The sequence below is a fragment of the Scyliorhinus torazame genome, chromosome 21, assembly GCF_047496885.1.
Source record: "Scyliorhinus torazame isolate Kashiwa2021f chromosome 21, sScyTor2.1, whole genome shotgun sequence".
In the NCBI taxonomy this organism is placed as follows: domain Eukaryota; kingdom Metazoa; phylum Chordata; class Chondrichthyes; order Carcharhiniformes; family Scyliorhinidae; genus Scyliorhinus; species Scyliorhinus torazame.
The window spans coordinates 46,498,605-46,523,713 of record NC_092727.1 but is presented as its reverse complement, the minus strand read 5'-3'; the positions used below and the strand labels follow the sequence as shown (position 1 = coordinate 46,523,713).

Sequence of the window (25,109 nt, the reverse complement as noted above, 5' to 3'; positions counted from 1 at the left end):
GTAAAATGCTGCAACTGGTGCACTGACATTTTATTGGCCCGTGACATGCCTTGTGGGATTTGCTTAACCGAGCATGATCCAAGGTCCGGAACCAGGCCAAACAATATGGAGAGCAAGTTAGCTTTCAAGATGTTTCAAAACATTGCACAGCAATAGGTAGTGCCAAATCATTCTGCGTCCTTGATATCTGTCACCTTTTGTGTTTTTGCTGATGGTGCCTGTGCTATTCCCTACATCTTTCTTAGAACTTGCGCCAAAAGGTGGTTCCATCAGTCAGCATCAATTGTTATGGGCCAGGGTTTAGGCGCCAAAGTGTATCATGGAGTTCACCTGACCCACTACTTTTACTAGATTGTGGTATGGGGGCACACGGCCCACTACGTGTGGTGCGGCAGAAATGTAAAAGTAATTTTTAAAGCAAAACAATGTTTATTCTATGAACTCTGTTAACCTTTTTAAAACATACAGTGAACATCTTAGCAACCATCAATTCAAATACACTCTTTCCCCCCCCCCCCCCCCCCAAAGAGTGAACATCTTGGCAACCATTAATTCAAATATTCCCCAGCAAAGAATACAACACTCTTAAGTAATCCTTAAACTTTCCATTTAACATCCATAAGACACAAATCCTTTTTACAGAAACACATCAGGTTTAAATTCTCTACTGAGAGCAGTTATCACTCTGAATTCACCAAATGATCTAGCGATAGTCTTTAGATGGCAGAGAGATCGAAATTACACCTTTGACTGGCTTCAGCTGCAACACTGAAATGAAACCAAAAAATACAGGCACACCCAAGCTTTTCCTCAAAGCAAAACTAAAAAGCCGAGCCAGAGCTCGGCTCCACCCACACTCTGACATCATTGCAGCCACTTGAGCAGACAAACATTTCTTAGAAATGACATTCCACATGACACAATGTTTACTGTGCACACTTACCTTGCCACATGTCCCAGAATCCTCTGCCTCAACAACTTAATGAAGCCACATTAAATACTGAAATGGTCTCTACTTCATTTGTGAACTCCATTATTTCATTCAAAGCTTCTTAACCTCTGTAAATAAACAAACCCCTCTCTTGCACTCTGTTCGAAATACCTTGGTCTTGAATTTCCTCCTGTTTTTTTTTTTTTTTTTTTTGCTTCATGTCACATAATATTGTATTTGGCACAAATCTACTTCCACTAGTTTTAAAAAGCAGGTTCTGGAATTGGCACTGCTCACAACAGCAACCCTGCCCCCTTCCATTAATGTTCCCTGTCTGAATGAAAACAGACCCCAGTTATTGTGGCTAAGATGGGAAACTTGAGGGGACTGCAACCAGGCCACTTCTCATCGATCAAAAATGTTGCAGCACTCCCAGCAATCAGGAAGAAAAACGTTTGCTTCTATGACGACTTCATGTCTTCACGACGAGGCGAAACCATTTTTGAAGTCCAGTCATTGTTGTATAAAATATGCCAACAGCAAGCTCCCACAAACAACAATATGATGATGAATAGAATTCCTGTGTTCATGATGTAGCTTATGGCTAAATGCTAGCCAAATGCTGGGATAACTCCTCTGCTCTACGTCACATCGATCAACTATCCAAGAGAACAGGTCATGCTTTTATTTAACATCTCATGGATTGGCATCCCTGACCCCTCCCTCAGTACAGCAGTGTAATAACAGCCTAGGTTATATGCTCAAACCTCTGGAGTTGAAGGGTTCTAGCGACTGAACCACAGGCTAATGCTTACAACAGATGTGAACATGAGCTTGAGCTTTATCAAATGACTTTCTTTTTCAGCCCATCTGAATCCCAAAGCTGCGGGTGATATCTCCACACTCTTTGACGTTGGTGGCATTATTGGTACGTTTGTCTGAGTAGACATGTCTATAAGAACATGGAGGCATTTGGTGCCATGTGAGAATACGCTGATGTGTAAACATTTGGACTGAAATTGCCTATTTAAAGTTCTTCCTTTTTCATAAGTTGGGACTATTTATATATTCTTGCATCTTTTCCTGTATATTGTAATAAGTTTAGTTTCCACATGTTGGTCATGGTGTTCCAGTTTGTCATTGTGAATGGTTCTTACAATTAGCTGACCAGTGGTATGGTAAGGGTGCTGCATTTGGCTCAGTTCCCCTGCAGGACGTAGAATTGGGCGATGACTGATGAGAATAGATCAGACTTCTGAAACCACATTGATACCTTTGGTATGGTCAGTTGGGTTTGCTGATGGCACTAGTGGATGTACTTCTGAGGCTATATAAGGCTCTGGTCAGACCCCATTTGGAGTATTGTGAGCAGTTTTGGGCCCTGTATCTAAGGAAGGATGTGCTGGCCTTGGAAAGGGTCCAGAAGAGGTTCACAAGAATGATCCCTGGAATGAAGAGCTTGTCGTATGAGGAACAGTTGAGGACTCTGGGTCTGTACTCGTTGGAGTTTAGAAGGATGAAGGGGGATCTTATTGAAACTTACCTGATACTGCGAGGCCTGGATAGAGTGGATGTGGAGAGGATGTTTCCACTTGTAGGAAAAACAAGTACCAGAGGACACCATCTCAAACTAAAGGGACGACGAGCCTTTAAAACGGAGATGCAGAGGAATTTCTTCAGCCAGAATCTGTGGAATTCTTTGCCGCAGAAGGCTGTGGAGGGGTGTGTGTCTTTAAGACCGAGTTAGATAGGTTCTTGATTAATAAGGGGATCAGGGGTTATGGGGAGAAGGCAGGAGAATGGGGATGAGAAAAATATCAGCCATGATTGAATGGCGGAGCAGACTTGATGGGCTGAGTGGCCTAATTCTGCTCCTGTGTCTTATGGGAACCGTGCCCAGTAGGAATCAGAAAAAAAGACATGGGTAGTGAATAACTGGTAAATTCACATTGGCATGTGACTGGTCAAAGTATTGCAGGTTGTAATTGCTGATAATTAGATTACAAGGATGTAAACTAAATGTTACCTGTGAGCATTGACACTCCCAAGCACCGTTGGGAGGATCCATTTACTGTGCAAATTGTACATGGGAAAATTTGGAAGGAACTGGTTTGAGTTGAATCACCTCTTCCCTTCACCTGCTCTGTGTTAAGCTCCTACCAGTGGAATTCAAATATTGTAACTTGATGATTAAGCGTGGCTTTGAACCAACACTTGAGGGCACTCTGCATTATTCATGTGTAGTGCTTTGTTTCAGCACTACTACTCCTACTGTCTCCTGTTCAGTGACTGAGTTGGCTGTGGTTGGTGACTATCAAAAGGGTGTTGTCAGTGTGGATTTTTTTCCAAGTAATTCTGCAGGTGTTCTCATTGACCAAGGATTCTCTAGTGACTCCTAAAGCTAACAAAGGAGCAGTGCCATTGCCCAGGGCAGTCTTGTCTGTCATGATCTCATTGAACGGCAGAGCTGACCTGATGGGCTGAATGGCCTACTTCTGCTCCTACATCTTATGGGCCCTTTTAAATGGATGGAAATAACTGAAGCACAGCTGAACAGAACCAAAACCTTCCCTCTGCTAAATGATTGACTATTATATCCTCAAACAATATATCAAGGGCAGTGTGTTTCTAAACTAAGCATTATCTGTTGAGTGACAATAAACACCGGTCATAATATAGACATTAGTCATTTAGCCCAACCAGTCTGCTAAGTTTACCCTTGAGGTTCTCCTTGCCATTTAGTCTTTTTACCTTCCTACCCAATCCCTTCATCCAGTTTAACTTTCAATGCCTCTGCCATTGATCAGCAAATAAATTCCACAGCTCTGTGTTTAAAGAGGGTTCTTCTAAATGTCTTCCATTTAATCTTGTGCCTCTTGATTCCTCCTTTTCGATCCCTCAACTAATGGGAACTGTCTGCCTGTGTCTACACTGTCCCACCCTTTCATAATAATAAACACTTCTATCATATCACCTGGTAATCTGTAGTTTTTGAACAGAACCTTCAGTCTTATTTGACTATCTCCTACCAGGCAACACCTGATTTAATCCATGTTGTTCTCTCAATAGATTCCCGAGTGCAGAATGTACACTGTAAATAAGCTTCTTATTTTTTTTACTTCTTTGTAATCTAATTACTTATTGACCCAAGATGCTGTCTTTATTGGAACTGTGTTCCTTCAAATCCATCTCACACTTCCACTCCACTCACTAAGCCAATAAATACCTTTTTTAGAGTAGTTTTAAATGCATAATTTCATTATTTTTTTTTTTTAGCACAATGTCATCTCATCAACCTACTTTTAATCGGGCAGCACGGTGGTGCAGTGATTAGCACTGCTGCTTCACGCCACTGAGGTCCTAGGTTCGATCCCGGCTCTGGGTCACTGTCCGTGTGGAGTTTGCACATTCTCCCCGCGTTTGCACCGGTTTCGCCCCCCACAACCCAAAGATGTGCGGGGTAGGTGGATTGGCCACGCTAAATTGCCCCTTAATTGGGAAAAAAAAAATTGGGTACTCTAAATGTTTTTAAAAACCTACTTTTAATCTTCTGAAATAATTCATTTCCTCCCTGGAGATTGACGTTTTCCTGGAGCTGACATGAAACTGTCCATCGATCAGCTCTGCCTCCTTTTCTTTATTGAATGTTACACAAGGCTGCTGGCCAGGAACACTGGCGCTTGACTCAACCCTGACTTATCATTTCATCTGGTCTCTTTTGGATCCAAGGATATGTCCTATAAGAGACATCTATACAAGTGTCATCTTCCTTTTTGATAGTCTCTTATTTACGACACTTAAGCCACTAAATGGTCTAAGCCAGCTCTCTACGAAACAATCGAGCCGATCCCACTCCCTCACTGGATCCCACATAGCCCTGCGTCATCCAGTTTCCTTCTGAAATCATCCATTTGTTTCCAACCTTTTGGACCGTGTTTTCCAGGTCATTGCCGCTTGCTGCTTTTTGTCTGTAACTAACTTTTGGCACTTAACCACTTCAGTATTCACCTTTGCCTCTTTACCTTTGTTAAAAGCCTCCACCATTTTGAACACTTGCAGGATTTTCAATCCGTCCCTTCAGGCATCGCCTTTTTATTTTCCTCTTTCCATTCCTCCTTGAAGACTTCAATATTTTCCCTCGTGAACCTTTTTAAGATGGTTCATTTTGATCATCAGTTTAGTTTAAGTTGTGGTCAGTTGGTAACTTAGTGTTGCTAGGCAGATGTGTTCACTGTTTCCCTTTTTTGTGTAGGTGGGATTCTGGCTGGGATCATCTCTGATTACACCGGTGGGAGGGCCACCACCTGCTGGGTTATGCTGATCGCTGCTGCTCCGATGGTAAGGATGGTTCTGGGATGTGGAAAAGTTGGAACAGAACAATTGCTTTGAAAATGTGACAGTAATGATGTAGCCACAAGAACTCCTCCTGAAGGGCCACTATCCTTTTGTATCCAGATATGTCCTAGGGAGTCCATTGTAGTTCATGAATGAACTGGGAGGGCAGCACGGTGGTGCAGTGGTTAGCACTGCTGCCTCATGGCACTGAGGTCCCAGGTTCGATCCCAGCTCTGGGTCACTGTCTGTGTGGAGTTTGCACATTCTCCCCGTGTCTGCATGGGTTTGGCCCCCACAACCCAAATGATGTGCAGGATAGGTGGATTGGCCATGCTAAATTGCCCCTTGATTGGAAAAAATGAATTGGTACTCTAAATTTTATATTTAATAAAAAAAAAAAAAAAAGGTGAATGAGCTGGGACCCACAGACCTCTTATCAAGTGCGCTGAGGCACCATGCACTCTCCTATGTACCTGCAAAGCCCCGTGCATATTCGGGATCATTTCAATAGGTCTGTATCACTACCTGGATACAAATTGGAAAAGGCAACAAGTCACAATCTATTAATGTGTTATTGAAAGGATATTTGTTATTGAAAGGATGTTTGAGTGTACATTAATAATATTAAATGCACCTGGACCTTCTCTTTAATAAACCACGTTGACTGTGAAGAGGAAAAGCCTTTACGACACTGTAATGTGTACCAATCGCAACTTCTTAATCTGGGAAAAAACTGAACCAAATTTGATCTTCTGGGCTTTCCCCTCCAACTGTGGGCTTAATAGCCCTTTTTCTTTGCCCTTAAATGGACTAGCTGAAAAACCAACAGCAATCTGACCTTGGGTGACTGTGTGGAGCTTGCACGTTCTCGACATGTCTGTGTGGGTTTCCTCCCATAAGATATCGGAGCATATTTAGGCCATTCTGCCCACTCGGTCTGCTCCGCCATTCGACTGGTATGTTCCTCATCCCCATTCTCCTGCCTTCTCTCCATAAACCCATGATCCCCTTATTAATCGAGCACCAGATTTGTGCTTGAGGTGCTGTTACCTTTTGGGCTACCGACCAAGAGCTGGAAAGGGGAAATGGACAGAATAGTTCTTTCCCCACAGTTCAAAGGTGTGCCGGTTAGGTGGATTGGCCACGCTAAATTGCCCCTTGGTGTCCAACGGTTAGATGGGGTTGCAGGGGTGTGGACATGGGCAGGGTGCTCTTTCAGAGGGTCGATTTCACTCTGGACTGAATGGCCTCTCCCTGCACTAACTATTTTGTGAAAAGTGGTAGAAAAGAAAAATACTGCAGATGCTGGAAATCTGAAATCAAAACAGAAAAGGATGGAAGTACTCTGGTCAGAAAGCATCGAGGAAAATAAACCTGAATTAACCATTCCAGGTTGATGACTTTTGACAGATTATATCCATCATGGGACTGGATCAAGTGGTAAGGGGTCTGGAATCTGGTAGAATGAGGTCGTTGAGGTGCTGCTGGATTTAATGCAAGGACTTGTTTTTGGTTTTTTTGATGGGCGTGATGTTTTCGAAATTTTGAAGTGAAATGTCCAGTTATTTGTTACCCTGCTGCATCATTTGTGGACTGGGGAAAAGTTGGGGACTCCAACAATAGAAATGAAACCAAGTGCATTTCCTCTCCCTTCTCTGCCTCTCACCCCCTCAGCAACTGTTGGGTATCTTGCATAGAATCCAAACATTGCAGAAGGAACCATTCAGTCCATTGTGTCTGCACCGGCCCACTTCCCTATTCTCGTAACCCAACCTAACCACCCCTTTTGGACACCCAAGGGATCATTAAAATGGCCAATCTACTGCCCTGCACATCTTTGGACTGTGGAAGGAAACCGGAACACCTGGAGGAAATACCGACGAGAGTGTGTAAATTCCACACAGTCAGTCAAGGCTGGAATTGAACCTGGGTCCCTAGCGCTGTGAGGCAGCACTAACCACTGTGCCATCCTTCTGGCCACCATACTTGGTAAAGCTTCAGCAGATGCCTGGGAGCATGTCTCTTGCCCAGAATGATTAGTAATACGGGGCACTGAAGGATTAGAAAGTCTTCTAAAATTGAGAGCATTGGATACTTTGCTCCTTTAAGCTGCCCTGGAAAGGGTTGTATAACTCCCCAATCGTAATATTAGCCGCCGCCTCCAGCTTGACGTTGGAGAGGGTTTTTTTTTTTTAAACTGTGAATGAATCTTGACTACAGAAACGTTGAGGGAACCGTTTCCTTAATTCTGAGACTTCTCAAGAGGTAGAAGTGGCGTGAGTGGTCAAAGTTCTGCTTTGTGCTGGAAATGGGCATTACCCTACCAGCTGTGGTGATTTACCAACTTGATGGATGAGAAATGACTAGCTTGGGACTGTGCAGTTTTTGTTCCTATGACGTGTTCGTAGTTTTTGTACGCCATTCTTTCAATAGCAACTTCATTAGATTTAGTCTTCTCTCTCTTGTGATAGAATGAAAAGGTCTTGTGAACCTTTATAAAACTGTTTTTCCCCCTCCCCCTTTTTCAGCTGTTCCTTTACAACTACATTGGGAAAAATGGATTGCCAACAATTATAGGTAAGTAATTTGGAAAGTGTTGTGAAGTCTCTTCTCCTCTTTCGCCCCCCCCCCCCCAATACTTTTTTTGATGGTTAGTAGTTCAGGGAAATAGGATGATGTTAAACCCTTTTTTTTTTTTTTTTTAAAGTACCCAATTATTTTTTTTTCCAAGGGCAATTTAGTGTGGCCAATCCACCAACCCTGCACATCTTTGGGGTTGTGGGGGTTGTCCTGTTCTGTAGACTGGCCAGTATGAATGATGTACTATAGAACATCTAGTTTAAATAATTTATTATGAAACAACTGCTTGGTAAAGCTAACTGGAATAAATAAATAACAAAATATTAACATAAACTATTATAGAGCTACTGCAAAATACGTCTATCCACCAACACCACTGACTCCCAACTTCTCGAGGTACAGAGCTGCATGGTAGACTTACACTGCCACCTGCTGGTCAGAGGTAGTGTACAATATTATATACAGAATTGCTTTATGCATATAATCACAGGAGTGAGACCCACACAGACACGGGAAGAATGTGCAAACTCCACACTGACAGTGACCCGGGCCTGGATCGATCCCGGGTCCTCGGTATCATGAGGCAGCAGTGCAAACCACCATGCCACCCTTGGATGTTGCTAAAACTATCCAATTAACTCTCCATGAGGGGCTGACTTATGCTGGGGTTTGGATCAGCCATGGCAACTCCAATGGTATACAGTCTCCAAGCATAAATCGGGTAGCTCAGCTGTAACAGTCAGCAACTCATTTATAAAAATGCCATTAATTTCACATGAAAATATAACAAAATTGGTTCTTTAGTGGGCTTGTACTTAACTGAGGGCAGTGGAAGCAGACACAATATTGATTTCAAAAATTATTTGAATATACAAGGTATTGCTGGCCTGTGGAAACAGCAGAGAGTAAAACTAACTGGGTACCAATCACAGAACTTACACAATGCCCTAATTGGCCTCAAAAGAACAAAGAAAAGTACAGCACAAGAACAGGCCTTTTGGTCCTCCAAGCCTGTGCCGATCATGATGCCGTTTAAAAAATTTTTTTAAAAACCTTCTACCCTTACTCTGTGCGTATCCCTCTATTTCCTCCCTATTCATGTACCCTCCAGATGTTGCTAATGTGCCTGCTTCCACCTCCTCTTGCAGTGCGTTGCAGGCACCCACCACTGTCTGAAAAACTTACCCTGCACATCTCCCTTAAACCTTCCCCCTTGAACCTGTGCCCTCTTGTAATTGACACTTCCACCCTTGGAAAAAACCTCTGACTATCCACCTTGTCTATGCCTCTCGTAATTTTGTAGACCTCCGTCAGGTCTCCCCTCTGCCTCTTTCCAGTGAAAACAGTCCTAGTTTATTCAACCTCCCCTCATAGCCAACACCCTCGAGACCAGGCAACACCCTAGTGAATCATCTTTGCACTCTCTCTAAAGCTTCCACGTCCTTGTGATGTGGTGACCAGAACTGCATGCAATGCTGTAAATGCAGCCTAACAAAGGTTTTATATAGCTGCAACATAATTTCCCAACTACTGTACTCGATGCCCTGCTGATGAAGGCAAGCATGCCATATGTTGCCTTAATCACCTTGGCCACCTGTGTTGCCACTTTTGGGGAACCGTGGACCTGCATGCCCAGATCCTTCTGGTAATGTTTCTAAGGGTTCTGCTGTTTACAGTAAACTTCATACTAGATTTGAACCTCCAAAATGCATCACCTCACATTTGTCTGGATTATACAATTTGTCTGTTTGCACTGAGTGCTGAATTTGGTGCTTTTTGAGTGCGATAGTGAGAGTTTGGTGACCGAGGGAGTTAGGTGAGGAGGGAGTAAGGTGCTCCTTTCATTTTGTTTCCGACATTTCCGCAAAGAGTGAGAAGAGAGCCAGGAGTTTACAGGAAGTGTAGCTGACTGGGAGCAGAGTCTGAGGGCGGAGATCTAGTTAGTCCACACAGCAGCTATATTCTGTCAGGTAAGAGGGGATGGAGGCTAGGCCAGTTACATGCTCCTCCTGTAGGATGTGGGTGGTGAGGGATACCACCGGTGTCTCCACTGACTATACCTGCGGGAAGTGCACCCAACTTCAGCTCCTCAAAGACCGTGTTAGGGAACTGGAGCTGAAGCTGGATGAACTTCGGATCATCCGGGAGGCAGAGGGGGTGATTGAGAAGAGTTACAGGGAGGTAACCACACCCAAGGTACAGGACAAGAATAGCTGGGTTACAGTCGGGGGGGAAAAAAACAAACAGGCAGACAGTGCAGGGATCCCTCGTGGCCGTTCCCCTTCAAAACAAGTATACCGTTTTGGATGCTGTTGGGGGGGATGACCTACCGGGGGAAGGCCCTAGCGGCCAGGTCTCTGGCACTGAGTCTGGCTCTGGGGCTCAGAAGGGAAGGGGGAAGAATAGAAAAGCAATAGTTGTAGGAGATTCAATGGTTAGGGGAATAGATAGGAGATTCTGTGGTCGCGAGCGAGACTCCCGGAAGGTATGTTGCCTCCCGGGTGCCAGGGCCAGGGATGTCTCTGATCGTGTCTTCAGGATCCTTAAGGGGGAGGGTGAGCAGCCAGAAGTCGTGGTGCACATTGGTACCAATGACATAGGGAGGAAAAGGGGTGTGGAGGTAATAAACTAGTTTAGGGAGTTAGGCTGGAAGTTAAAAGCCAGGTCAGACAGAGTTGTCATCTCTGGTTTGTTGCCGGTGCCACGTGATAGCGAGGCTAGGAATAGGGAGAGAGTGCAGTTGAACACGTGGCTGCAGGAATGGTGTAGGAGGGAGGGCTTCAGGTATTTGGATAATTGGAGCGCATTCTGGGGAAGGTGGGACCTGTACAAGCAGGACGGGTTGCATCTGAACCAGAGGGGCACCAATATCCTGGGAGGGAGGTTTGCTAGTACTCTTCGGGAGGGTTTAAACTAATTTGGCAGGGGAATGGGAACCGGATTTGTAGTCCAGCAACTAAGGTAGCTGATATTCAGGACGCCAAAGCATGTAATGAGGCAGTGGGGAAGGGAACACTGACAAAGGAGAGTATTTGCAGGCACGGAGATGGGTTGAAGTGTGTATACTTCAACGCAAGAAGCATCAGGAATAAGGTGGGTGAACTTAAGGCATGGATCGGTACTTGGGACTACGATGTGGTGGCCATCACGGTAACTTGGATAGAAGAGGGGCAGAAATGGTTGTTGGAGGTCCCTGGTTATAGATGTTTCAATAAGATTAGGGAGGGTGGTAAAAGAGGTGGGGGGGTGGCATTATTAATTAGAGATAGTATAACAGCTGCAGAAAGGCAGTTCGAGGAGTATCACCCTATTGAGGTAGTATGGGTTGAAGTCAGAAATAGGAAAGGAGCAGTCACCTTGTTAGGAGTTTTCTATAGGCCCCCCAATAGTAGCAGAGATGTGGAGGAACAGATTGGGAAACAGATTTTGGAAAGGTGCAGAAGTCATAGGGTAGTAGTCATGGGCGACTTTAACTTCCCAAATATTGAGTGGAAACTCTTTAGATCAAATAGTTTGGATGGGGTGGTGTTTGTGCAGTGTGTCCAGGAAGCTTTTCTAACACCGTATGTAGATTGTCCGACCAGAGGAGGGGCAATATTGGATTTAGTACTGGGTAATGAGCCAGGGCAAGTGATAGATTTGTTAGTGGGGGAGCATTTTGGAGATAGTGACCACAATTCTGTGACTTTCACTTTAGTAATGGAGAGGGATAGGTACGTGCAACAGGGCAAGGTTTACAATTGGGGGAAGGGTAAATACGATGTTGTCAGACAAGAATTGAAGTGCATAAGTTGGGAACATAGGCTGGCAGGGAAGGACACAAGTGAAATGTGGAACTTGTTCAAGGAACAGGTGCTACGTGTCCTTGATATGTATGTCCCTGTCAGGCAGGGAAGAGATGGTCGAGTGAGGGAACCATGGTTGACAAGAGAGGTTGAATGTCTTGTTAAGAGAAAAAAGGTGACTTATGTAAGGCTGAAGAAACAAGGTTCAGACAGGGCATTGGAGGGATACAAGATAGCCAGGAGGGAACTGAAGAAAGGGATTAGGAGAGCTAAGAGAGGGCATGAACAATCTTTGGCGGGTAGGATCAAGGAAAACCCCAAGGCCTTTTACACATGTGAGAAATATGAGAATGACTAGAGCGAGGGTAGGTCCGATCAAGGATAGTAGCGGGAGATTGTGTATTGAGTCTGAAGAGATAGGAGAGGTCTTGAATGAGTACTTTTCTTCTGTATTTACAAATGAGAGGGGCGATATTGTTGGAGAGGACAGTGTGAAACAGATTGGTAAGCTCGAGGAAATACTTGTTAGGAAGGAAGATGTGTTGGGCATTTTGAAAAACTAGAGGATAGACAAGTCCCCCGGGCCTGACGGGATATATCCAAGGATTCTATGGGAAGCAAGAGATGAAATTGCAGAGCCGTTGGCAATTATCTTTTCGTCCTCACTGTCAACAGGGGTGGTACCAGGGGATTGGAGAGTGGCGAATGTCGTGCCCCTGTTCAAAAAAGGAACTAGGGATAACCCTGGGAATTACAGGCCAGTTAGTCTTACTTCGGTGGTAGGCGAAGTAATGGAAAGGGTACTGAAGGATAGGATTTCTGAGCATCTGGAAAGACACTGCTTGATTCGGGATAGTCAGCATGGATTTGTGAGGGGTAGGTCTTGCCTTACAAATCTTATTGAATTCTTTGAGGAGGTGACCAAGCATGTGGATGAAGGTAAAGCAGTGGATGTAGTGTACATGGATTTTAGTAAGGCATTTGATAAAGTTCCCCATGGTAGGCTTCTGCACAAAGTAAGGAGGCATGGGATAGTGGGAAATTTGGCCAGTTGGATAACGAACTGGCTAACCGATAGAAGTCAGAGAGTGGTGGTGGATGGCAAATATTCAGCCTGGATCCCCGTTACCAGTGGTGTACCGCAGGGATCAGTTCTGGGTCCTCTGCTGTTTGTGATTTTCATTAATGACTTGGATGAGGGAGTTGAAGGGTGGGTCAGTAAATTTGCAGACGATACGAAGATTGGTGGAGTTGTGGATAGTAAGGAGGGCTGTTGTCGGCTGCAAAGAGACATAGATAGGATGCAGAGCTGGGCTGAGAAGTGGCAGATGGAGTTTAACCCTGAAAAGTGTGAGGTTGTCCATTTTGGAAGGACAAATATGAATGCGGAATACAGGGTTAACGGTAGAGTTCTTGGCATTGTGGAGGAGCAGAGAGACCTTGGGGTCTATGTTCATACATCTTTGAAAGTTGCCACTCAAGTGGATAGAGCTGTGAAGAAGGTCTATGGTGTGCTCGCGTTCATTAACAGAGGGATTGAATTTAAGAGCCGTGAGGTGATGATGCAGCTGTACAAAACTTTGGTAAGGCCACATTTGGAGTACTATGTACAGTTCTGGTCGCCTCATTTTAGGAAGGATGTGGAAGCTCTGGAAAAGGTGCAAAGAAGATTTACCAGGATGTTGCCTGGAATGGAGAGTAGGTCTTACGAGGAAAGGTTGAGGGTGCTAGGCCTTTTCTCATTAGAGCGGAGAAGGATGAGGGGCGACTTGATAGAGGTTTATAAGATGATCAGGGGAATAGATAGAGTAGACAGTCAGAGACTTTTTCCCCAGGTGGAACACACCATTACAAGGGGACATAAATTTAAGGTGAAAGGTGGAAGATATAGGAGGGATATCAGAGGTAGGTTCTTTACCCAGAGAGTAGTGGGGGCATGGAATGCACTGCCTGTGGAAGTAGTTGAGTCGGAAACATTAGGGACCTTCAAGCAGCTGTTGGATAGGTACATGGATTACGGGAAAATTATATAGTGTAGATTTATTTGTTCTTAAGGACAGCACGGTAGCATTGTGGATAGCACAATTGCTTCACAGATCCATGGTCCCAGGTTCGATTCCGGCTTGGGTCATTGTCTGTGCGGAGTCTGCACGTCCTCCCCGTGTCTGCGTGGGTTTCCTCCGGGTGCTCCGGTTTTCTCCCACAGTCCAAAGATGTACGGGTTAGGTGAATTGGCCAATGATAAATTGCCCTTAATGTCCAAATTGCCCTTGGTGTTGGGTGGAGGTGTTGAGTTTGGGTAGGGTGCTCTTTCCAAGAGCTGGTGCAGACTCAAAGGGCCCAATGGCCTCCTTCTGCACTGTAAATTCAATGATAATCTATGATTAATCTAGGACAAAGGTTCGGCACAACATCGTGGGCCGAAGGGCCTGTTCTGTGCTGTATTTTCTATGTTCTATGTTCTATTAAACACCATCTGCCATTTATGTGTCCAAGTCTCCAATCTATCTATAACCTGTTGTATCCTCTGACTTCCACTATTACAGTTTTCTATAACCAAGCCAGCCCACCCCAGATCCCATGCAATTTTAGTTTTTGTTCCAGGCTGCCATGTGGGACCTTACTAAAGTCCATAAAAACTACATCCACAGCCCTTCCCTCATTGATTTTCTTTGCCACTTCTTCAAAAAACTCAATCAAGTTGGTCCTATACAAAACCATGCTGCTTGTCACTAACCAATCCATTTTCCTCAATGTCCCTCAGTATCTTTTCCAAAAGCATCCCCACCACTAATGTCAGGCCTACCGGCCTATATTTTTCTGGATTATCCCTGCTTCCTTCCTTCAAGGGAATAACATTCTCCAGTCCTCTGGAACCATGCTTGTGGTCAGAGGATGTGAAGAGTTCTGTTTAAGCCCCAGCTATTTCTCCCCTTGCCTCCCACAGTTACCTGGGATAGGTCCCGTCTGGCCCCAGGGACTTGTCTACCTTAATGCAATTTAGGATATTCAACACTTCCTCCTTTGATGTATTGACGTTATTAAGAGCGTCCGCACACCTGTCCTTGACCTCAACAACATCCGTCATGTTCTACTCCCTGGTGAATACAGATACAAAGTACTCATTAAGGATTTCACCCACTTCCTGTGGTTCCAAGCATAACTTCCCTCAATTGTCCTTGAGTGGGCCTACTCTTTCTCTTGCTCCAAAGATGCATAAAAAGCCTTGGGATTCTCCTTGACCATGTTTGCTAAAGATATTCCCCTTTTAGCCCTCAATTCCACGTTTAAGTTCCTTTCTACTTTCACTATACTCAAGACTTCGTCAGTTTTTAGATGCTTAGACCTATCATATGCTTCCTTTTTACTAAGCTTACAATTTCCCTTGTCATCCATGGTTCCCAAATTCTGCCATTTCTATCCTTCATTTGTTTGCAGGGACATGCCTATCCTGCATTTCAATCAACTGGCCTTTAAAAGCCTCCCACACATCCGAAGTGGATTTGCCTTCAAATAGCTGCTCCCAATCCACATTCCCCAGTTGCATTTGTAGTGTCAGAGATGACCAGAAATCACTGTCAAACTACTCCACTATTATCTTGTGATTCCTCTCTTGAGGTTCTGCACATGGCCCATCTCACTGAGCCAGGACAGTAATTAAGTAGTATTGATTTGGGAGGATATACTTGTCTCATTCCAAGTTTGTTTACTTATTTATTGTGACTTTGGAGGAAATGTCTTTTCTGGAAATATGATCTGTTGGAAATGCTTTGGCAATAAACCAAAACTGATTTGCCTGCGATCTATCTGCTGTGATGCAGCTTGGCCATGGCCTAGTGGATAGCATGCACTCTTCCAGTTATTGATCTCTAGAGTAATCCTGATGGTGCAGTACTGCCACACTTTTTTTTTTTTTGTTTGTTTTTGTTTTGTGTGGTCCTTCAGGCGAGGCCCATCTGAACTGGGTTTAATGTTTAAAAAGCCCATGGTACAATTTTAGAGAGAGTGTAGGAATTCTCTCCCCTAGTCTTGGCCATATTTATCCTCCAGCATCAAATGATCGAATAATCTGATTTAATCTCCCAGTCTGGGAGCATTGGTAACGGCACCTCTGCTGTTCTCGCCGGCCCAATACTCCAAGTCTGGTGGTAGTAGTGGATCTGGGGGCAGTGGAGAAGATATAAGAGAGTGGAGGGAGCATCGATTTGGACCTCGATTTATAACAACCACAGGTTTGTACCGGGTAGGCTAGATGATGGGTTCCGGAGTTTGCAGAGGGCAGGAATTAGAAAGATGGGGGATCTATTTACAGATCGGAGCTTTCCCAGCTTGAAAGCTTTGGAGGATAAATTTAAATTGCCAGCAGGGAATGGTTTTAGGTTTTTGCAGGTACGAGACTTCCTAAGAAAACAGGTGCTGGCCTTTCCGCTGCCGCCACGGGGGATACAGGATAGAGTAGTTTCCAGTACCTGGGTGGGGGAGGGGAAGGTATCGGATATTTACCAGGAGCTTTCGGAGGCGGAGGAAACTCCGGTGGAGGAGCTTAAGGGCAAGTGAGGGGACGAGCTAGGAGGAAAGAGAGGGGCGGGTCTATGGGCGGATGCCCTAAGCAGGGTTAATACCACCTCATCGTGCGCCAGGCTTAGCCTGATACAATTTAAGGTAGTCCACCGGGCACACTTGACAGTGGCAAGGATGAGCAAGTTTTTCGAGGTACAGGATAGGTGTGCGCGGGAAGCCCAGCAAATCATGTCCACATGTTTTGGGCATGCCCGAAGCTTCGAGGGTTTTGGCAGGGTTTTGCTAAGGCCATGTCCCCACAGTGCTAAAAACACGGGTGGTGCCGAGTCCGGAGGTAGCGATCTTTGGACTGTGGGAAGATCCGGGAGTTCAGGGGGCAAAAGAGGCCGACGTCCTGGCCTTTGTCTCCCTGGTAGCCCGGAGATGGATCTTATTAATGTGGAGGGACTCTAAGCCCCTGAACACAAAGAACAAAGAAAAGTACAGCACAGGAACAGGCGCTTCGGCCTTCCAAGCCTGTGCCGACCATGCTGCCCGTCTGAACTAAAATCTTCTACATTTCCTGGGTCCGTATCCCTCTCTTCCCATCCTATTCATGTATTTGTCAAGATGCCCCTTAAATGTCACTATCATCCCTGCTTCCTCCACCACCTCCGGCAGCGAGTTCCAGGCACCCACTACCCTCTGTGTAAAGAGTGTAGAGACCTGGGTTAGTGACATAGCTGGGTTTCTCAGTCTTGAGAAAATAAAGTTTGCCTTGAGAGGGTCAATGTTGGGGTTCTTCCGGAGGTGGCAGCCGTTCGTCGACTTTCTTGGGGGAAATTAAAAATGGCAGCAGATGCAGTATTCCAAGGAGGCGCCTATGTTGTATGGTTGAGGTGTGTGAAGATTGGGCTGGGGGGGGATTTTTATTTCACCATGTTGATGTCATTGGTTTTGTTACTGTTATAAAAAATTTCAAATACCTTAATGAAATATTATTTTAAAAATCTGATTTAATCTCTGCCTTTTGTGTAAACTTGCTGTGTAAATTGGCTGTCTCACTCACTAAAGTGACTACACTTCAAAATTACTTAATTGGTTGTAAATACTGAGCACCTTTCGCTAGAGGATGGCCTATGTAATTACAAGTATTACTCTCTCCAACAGGAATGCTAATTTTATGTGGTGCACTGGTGAATGGACCATACGCATTGATTACAACAGCAGTAGCCGCTGATCTGGTGAGGAATCACCTTTCACTCTTTGGGAGAGGGTGGAGAAGAGTAGGATAATGATGCTCTACATCTCACTAACTCTTATAATTGGCTAAATTCCCTTTTTTAGCTCAGGATTTCAGCTTTCTTAAAAAGATGTTTTGAAGGAAAATTTGGGCAGTGGTTGTAAGTGGACAGAGGAGCTATGTTAGATGCTTAAATTAGTGATCTTTTTTTCCCCCAGGGAACGCACAAGTGTCTGAAAGGGAACGCTAAAGCATTATCAACTGTCACAGCAATCATCGATGGAACCGGCTCAATTGGTGAGTCTGAAACACCGTTTTAATTAATGAATGATAATGGGCTCTGACGTAACCTGATGACATTGGACTGGTTAATCTAATCAACTGATTACATCGCAGGTATTAAGCCTTTGTTTGACTGCTCTGCCAGAATTTAGTATTTTTTTCTTGCCAATCTATTATATGCTACTTTCCATGGAGCTAGGGTGGTGGCCACCTTCCAAAATTCTATAGATTCTGGGACAGTCTCAGCAGATTGGAGGGTGACGGACAAAAAGAGGCCTTTCGGCCCATTGTGTCTGCCATGCTATCAAGTTCCTATCTATTCTAATCCCGATTTCCAGCATTTGGTCCATTGCTTTCTATGTTACTCTTCTATTTAAAAAAGGAAGGAGGGAGAAAATGGGGAATGACAAACTAGCCAGCCAAAACTCAGTAATAAGGGAATGCTGCTGGAGGCTATTATAAAGAACATGATAATGGGACACTTGGAAAATGCCAACATGGATTTATGAATGAAAGGGAAATAGTGTTTGACAAACCTACTGGAGATTTGAGGATGTAACTAATAGAATAGATGAGGTGGAACCAGCTGTGGTGAATTTGGATTTTCAGGTCCTGCAGTGTGCAAAAGATTAAAGCACATGAGATTGGGGTTAATATATTGGCATGGACTGGGAATTGGTTATGTGACCGGAAAGAGTTGGGAATAAATGATCTTTTTCGAAGTGGGCAGGAGGCAACTAATGTGATGCCACAGGTGTTTGGGGCCTTGGCTATTCACTATTTTATATCAACGATTTGGATGAGGGAACTAATTCAACTAACGGCACAAAAGTAGACGATAAATTATTTTATAATTGGGCCACTAGGATTCTGCTGTTTGGGCTGGTGCCCTTAACTGACACACAGCAATTGAGGTAAACCGGAAATTGTTCAATGTGGGGAAATTTGCAGGTGTGATGGTGGGGGAGGGGGGGGGGGGATATGCACTGGTGAAGATGCAGGACAGCGTGGGTGCCATTTTTGCATCGTAAAGTTAACTTAGTTCCATGCAGTTGTTTAGTGTCAGTAAGTCTTGAAACTGGGAAGTGCGTCTCCTGCAGGAGTGGCCTACTGGCTGGTGGGGAGAGTAGTGCTGTTGAGCCATGGTGAAGACTGCTAAGACCGAGATATAAATGCCATCAGGAATGGGGAATAAAGCGTCTCCCTCCGTTACGTGTTGTATAGTGCGCTTTGGGTCATTTTGACCCAGTTCCTAGTGGTCACAAAAGTGCACATGCAACATGTCCCCCTCTCGGTGTGACATTGATGGAACAAAGAATGCTCTGCTGTACAAAAAAATGCTGGTGGGAGGCTGTAAGTCTGAAATAATAATAATGCAGAATTCTGGAGGCACTCCAGGTCTGGCAGCATCTGCCGAGAGAGGAGCAGCGTTGACATTTCAGGTCAATGACCTTTCATTTGAACTCTGAACTGTTTCTGTGTGTTTGACCCAGCTATTGGGTTGCCCTGCTAATCTGAAGTTGAGGCCTGGCATCTATTTTCCTTATGCTTCTTTAAAACACCCCTGGGATGTTTTTCTACCTTGAAATGCAAATTGCTGAAGTTGTAGTTATCTACAGAATATCCTTTGACCACTGTGCACATTTCATGAGACACACATTTCTGTAGGGAGAGATTTACATTGCATTTTAGCTTCGGCAATTGTAGCACAGTGGGCTAAACAGCTGACTTGTAATGCAGAACAAGGTCAGCAGCGCGGGTTCAATTCCTGTACCAGCCTCCCCGAACAGGCGCCGTAATGTGGCGACTAGGGGCTTTGCACAGTAACTTCATTGAAGTCTACTTGTGACAAGCATTTATTATTATTGTTTTTCTCTTGAATGCAATTCCATTCCATTGTAACACTGGGCAATTTTGTTTTGGAGGATGTTAGGATGCAGGCAGGATTATAGAAAGATATTGTTCCCCTCATATTCTGCTGTTCTATTCTAGGCGCTGCATTGGGCCCACTGCTGGCTGGACTCCTCACAGACTGGAACAAGGTCTTTTACATGTTGATTGCATCTGATATTTTGGCCTGTTTGGTATGTCCTTTCAGTGTGTTCTATAGTCTGTCTCAATCGGGCAAAAACTTGACAGCACCTTGTCCAAGTGTTAATTCTTTGCAAGTGTCTTTCTTCTTTCTCGATCTACCTAGTTGTTTTGATTTCCTTGTAGCCCTTGATCATATTATCCACCAGATTTTGTTAATGGATAGTAACCTGGAGTGGATACTCTCCTCTGTCTCTGTCTCCCCCTCTACCCCCTAATCATGATTATTTATACCACCCATCACTATGCTGAGTGAGATCATCCAACTTGGCACAGGCTGGAATTGATTCTGCTCTTGTAGTTCAATTCCCATCTTTGGCAATTGTCTTTGATTAGGATATCAATGTTGTATTTGAGATATGATTTATTCTAGAGAATATTGTGGACAAGATCATCAGCCTGTTCACACCAATGGGATCAACTGGTCCTGCTGACGGGGTGCCCCTGCCGTGGGTTTCCTGGTAACGTGGAGTGGATTCTACAGGAAATCCCATTGACCGCAGCAGGACCAGACGGTTCCACTGCTGGCCAACAGCGGGCAGCCTTCTGCCGCTGAGGATCATCCTGTGAGGGGGCCCAGAGAATCTCTCCCCAAGTGTATGGTAAAAATTACACTTTAGCGGTTTGGATTGCGGTTGTCCATGGTACCTTTTTCCATAGTCCATGGTATGGTGGTAAGATGAGGTGTCTGAATATGCTGCACCGCAGACGGATGGGTATGGGGTGCACTCGGATCTGAGCTTCCAGCATTGCTCCACTTTTGGAAAATCTTCATGTAAAGTCTAGCCTTGTGCCCAAGGGAGTGACAAAATGAGTGTTATTTGAAGGGCTGCCTTCATACGAGAAGAGGTGAGTGCCAATTGTTGCCTTGGAGATAATTCCTTACTGAGATAACTAAAGAGGAGTAAAGCTTCAATCTATTAAGGATTGCCACCCTTTGAATTCTCTTCTGGTTTTCCCCAAAGACCCCAAGTGAGGGTAGAAGAAAGTGGAACAGAAGGCTCCCTTTCTCCTACCTCATGGTTCTAACTGTTGTCCTAGATTCTCCTGTATATGCTTTAATGATTGCTTATTGCTACATGGACAAATTCTGAATATTTTTTCCCTCTCCCATCGCCAACTCTTATTTTAATGTGAGCAAAATAGAACCAATTTGAGAGTTACTATTTTGATGGTGACGTTGTTCCACAATGTCACCAGCAGGTGGCAATGACACTGGACACCCAAACCTGCAATTTCTCCAGAATAAATGCAGCCCAGGTTTTGGGCTTCACTAATTCGTTGAGTTTTGCGGCAGAATGTTTTTGTATTAATCTCTTTTTACTTTTTGTTTTACAGTTATTGAGCAGACTCGTATACAAGGAGATCAGAGGCTGTTGTGGGTGCTCAATGAGGGTAAGAGGGTAAGAGAATGAAGAGCTCTCATTGAACTGAAATGTGTTGAGACCGACAACCTGTGTATTGTGTATATTGTATCCTGAGTGCTTGGGGAATAATTAATTGCACCAACTCCACAAATTAGTTTTTCTCCTTTAGTATTGATGAAGGAAGGTGGATATACCAAGGGTTCTGGTGGGAGTAAGTTCCTTCTCCTCACTTTGAATTTCAGATTGGGGTACAGCACTGGGAAGGAATTTAACACAGGCAGGCCTTTGACAAAACAATATAAATTGAGGAAGAGTCATGTCGACAGCTCGGTGTCCCTGTCCTTCTGTCTGGATTGGAGCAGCAGTGATAGAGACTGGTGATAGTCAGCGGTTTCATCATAGACGGTAAATACTCTCCACCAAACAGCCACATCCCACCCGTTGTAAGAGATTCCTGTTTACTCTTATTGTCCGTCCTTGACTTTAAGATTTTATAAAGGATAACCTGTTTTGGGCTCAACTGCAAAAGTTTTTGTAAACAAAAAATGCCAAATAAGAGCTCTAAATTAGTATGACACTGTACAACACTCGCCACAACTTGTTAATAAACGGCTCCAAACCAAACCTCATCCTGAGAATTTGGTTGCTCTTAAATTATCTTTAAATCTCCGTCCCAATATCCCTCCGATCTGGCTGATTCTTGCAATTCCCCACACAACAACCCTTCTGGTTGGAGCTTGGGTCCATGAATCGGGGTTACTGTTCCCAGCTCTCCTTGGTGGCTGCAGTGCAAGACTCGACTGTCTTGGCCTGTTTTTTTTTTTTTTAATTTCAAAATGTTATCAAAAGCATATCCTGAAGACCACCTGTTTGGATGGTCAGTGCTCGGTCCAGAAAAACCTATTCACTGCAATGTTGTTTCCATGACTGAAATGATCAACCCCCTCAAGTGTGATTTCTCTGGCTCCAGGTTGTTTATATGTATGTGATAAAGTCTATTTCTCTTTAGCTGTTGATAAAATAGCGGCTGATTTGTCTTGGGCCATCAGCTCTGGTGGTCTCCCAGTTTCATAATTGGATTGTTTGAAGGTCACTGTTTTGTCTTTGGTAGTTATTATACTGTGAGGCAATTTAGGCAGTGTTAAAGAGATTTATTGAATTGAGGAAAACTATATACACTGGAAAGCACAACTGTTACTCCGGTCTTGTTTCCTCAGCCAGTGTCTGAGGTTCTGTTATGTGAATAAAATCCAGTCTGAACTGCGGCTGTGTCAAGCTCAGAAATATTTTAATAGTTAGCCTTAAAATAACCCCACACGACTGCACGTCCAGTTAGCAGACTCTTTGGCTGGCAGAGGCTGTGTGTAATGTTTTTTCTGTCTTTGTTTATGAATTGAGGGGTAACCTTTTCGGTCAGGCAGATGTCCCTTTTGTTTTGCCAGCTAGAATTAATTGATTCTACATGAAAACACTGACTCAAAGGTTCCCTCTGCTGTGCAAAGGCATATTGTACTTGTGGAAGAAAGTTGGCACTGGATAGGAGGGAGGCATTCTGCCCCTCCAGCCTGATTCACCATTCTGTTAAATCATATGTGACGTGTATCTCAAACTCCATTCACCTTCCTTGGTTCCATATCCCTTAATGACTTCCCTTCCCTAATAAATCTTCCCCTGGCTTAGCCCCTAGCATCAACAGCTGAGGGGGAAGGGGAAATTTCCACTGTACATTACGTGACGTGTTCCCTGACATTACCCCTGAACAGTCTAGCTACTCTGTTATGTCCGTTTTTTTTCTGGAACTATCCCACAAGAGGAAGTAGTTTCTCTCCATCAAATCCTCTAATCTCAATAAATAAAAGCAAATTACTGTGGGAGCTGGAATCTGAAACAGAAAATACCTGACAAAATCTCCGGTCTGACAGCATCAGTGAACAAAGATCATCGATCATAGAATTACAGTGCAGAAGGAGGCCATTCAGCCCATTGAGTCTGCACGGCCCTTGGAATTAGCACCCCACTTAAGCCCACACCCGTAACCCCACTTAACCTTTTTGGACACTTCTAGCAATTTAACATGGCCAATCCACTTAACCTGGAGCTAACATTTCGAGTTTGGATGACTTTGTCAAAGCTACTCATCCATACTCAAAACGTTAGCTCCCTTCTCTCTTACATGCTGTCAGACCTGTTGCGATTGCCCAGTATTTTCAGTTTTTGTTCCTTTAACTATCTCACAAACTAGGTAATTCCTTTAATCTTCTATACTTGAAGGAATATGAAGGAACAGTGGTTAGCACAGTTGCTTTACAGTGCCAGGGTCCCAGGTTTGATTCCCAGTTTGGGTCACTGTCTGTGCAGAGTCTGCACATTCTCCCCATATCTGCGTGGGTTTCCTCCTGGTGCTCCGGTTTCCTTCCACAGGTCCCGAAAGATATACTGTTGGGTGAATTGGACATTTGAATTCTCCCTCTGTGTACCCAAACAGGTGTTGGAATGTGGCGACTAGGGGCTTTTCACCGTAACTTCATTGCAGTGTTAATGTAAGCCTACTTGTGACAATAAAGAGAAAAAAATACCAGCTTATTTTAAGCAATATCTGGATAATTTAATCTTTGGCACATGACATGCAGACAGTTTCCAAATGTATTTTTATAATTTTGATGCACAAGGACAGTTAACTGGGTTTATGATCTGAAGTGTTTTCAGGGTCTAAGTCTCCTCTGGAGCTCTCCCTAGTGGAGTAAAATGTCAGTTGATGAGAGCTCCGTTTTTGCAAGGTTCAGTTTAGCACAGTTGGGAGTGCGGCAAAGCAACACCAGATTCAGACATCATCAACTCGGGGCTTTCACAGGGAGTGTTGCCTGGAAACGTACAATCATCTGTACAGTTCTTTCAGAAGTGCCGCTTGAGAAAACACTGAATTGGAAATTGCAACTCCGCATAACACCACATTGTGCCAAAAGCACTGCCTTTATTTAAATCGGCAGGGCAGAGTTGGCTGGTTTCCATTGGGAATGCAGCAGTCATGTCCTCTGGCTGTGTATGTGGATGGTGATTTATGCTGGAAATGCTTCGTGTGCAGTTGCTGGGGTGAGGACCAAATGGGGTCTGGCTGTATTGCTCCCCAATCCTTCCCTCTGACAGCTGAATCATGTTCACTAAAACAAGATGCCAGAGAACTGATAGCCCCTGAGATTCAACCAAAACCGTCATATTCAGGAGGGAAAGAGAAAGGGGGGCTGTCGTATATTTGATCCAAAATGCTGTGCATTTGAAAGTGGGTTTTAGTTTGGCACCAAGATCTCTAACTAGTCTTCCCCTTTTGTACTGCAGGTTTAAGGAGTTCTGACCAAGAACACATTCGCTAAGAAGTTCTTCAACGAGACTGGGAGATTTTCGATTTGTGGGTTAATTCTGCTTTCTGCTTTTTTTACTTCAAAGCTTGTGCCTAGCTCCATCGATGAGTGGGAGGAAAAAAAGCATTGAATACAGTGAAAAGAAGAATCTCTTTAATCTCCTGCGTCCCTCCCAGAGACTGATTTCACAAAGGGATTAAAGTCAGGCCAGTCTTTGGAGACTGTTCGCTAACTTTAGCGCCTCACTATTGAAGATAGCCTTCTAATTTATGGTGAACAGAGTTTAATAGAGAGTCTGTCTGATGTATGGTCTTTTATTTGTTTAAAATACACACCATTTGTATAATTTGTTTCTCAGTGCAATTTTTCTAACAATCATTCAAAAATCAAAGCTTTTTATTTGTTTGCCTTAAATATTCTTGGTGCTTTTCATCTCTCTTGCTGTGGCCTGAACCAATTTAATAGGTTCTTGGTGAGTGAGTCAGTTGACCTCTTCATCCCTGTCTGGGCTTCACTGAATGGTGCACAGGTATGTGTTGAGAAAGGACAGTGCCGTCAACCTCCATTTTTTTTAATTTGAAAATTTTTATAATAATAACAATAACAATGACACAAACATGGTATAATAAACATTTCCCC

General features: G+C 44.1%; 1 protein-coding gene across 4 annotated transcripts in view; it reads left to right on the top strand.

Annotated features, from left to right (window-relative positions):
* The window catches only part of slc37a2 (solute carrier family 37 member 2), a 103,575-nt gene extending 78,759 nt beyond the window's left edge, over positions 1 to 24,816 (top strand). Inside the window, exons 11-18 of one of the 4 annotated variants that reach the window (XM_072486748.1) lie at positions 1,797 to 1,859; positions 5,184 to 5,269; positions 7,795 to 7,843; positions 17,302 to 17,375; positions 17,593 to 17,671; positions 19,649 to 19,740; positions 21,086 to 21,142; positions 24,556 to 24,816. In XM_072486748.1, coding sequence (XP_072342849.1) covers positions 1,797 to 1,859; positions 5,184 to 5,269; positions 7,795 to 7,843; positions 17,302 to 17,375; positions 17,593 to 17,671; positions 19,649 to 19,740; positions 21,086 to 21,142; positions 24,556 to 24,600 — 545 coding nt within the window. In that variant the 3' untranslated portion in view covers positions 24,601 to 24,816. Of the gene's footprint in view, positions 1 to 1,796; positions 1,860 to 5,183; positions 5,270 to 7,794; positions 7,844 to 17,301; positions 17,376 to 17,592; positions 17,672 to 19,648; positions 19,741 to 21,085; positions 21,151 to 24,447 lie in introns of all 4 variants that reach the window. The other 3 variants (XM_072486746.1, XM_072486750.1, XM_072486749.1) reach the window with 3 other exon arrangements.
* The last annotated feature ends 293 nt before the right edge of the window (positions 24,817 to 25,109 follow it).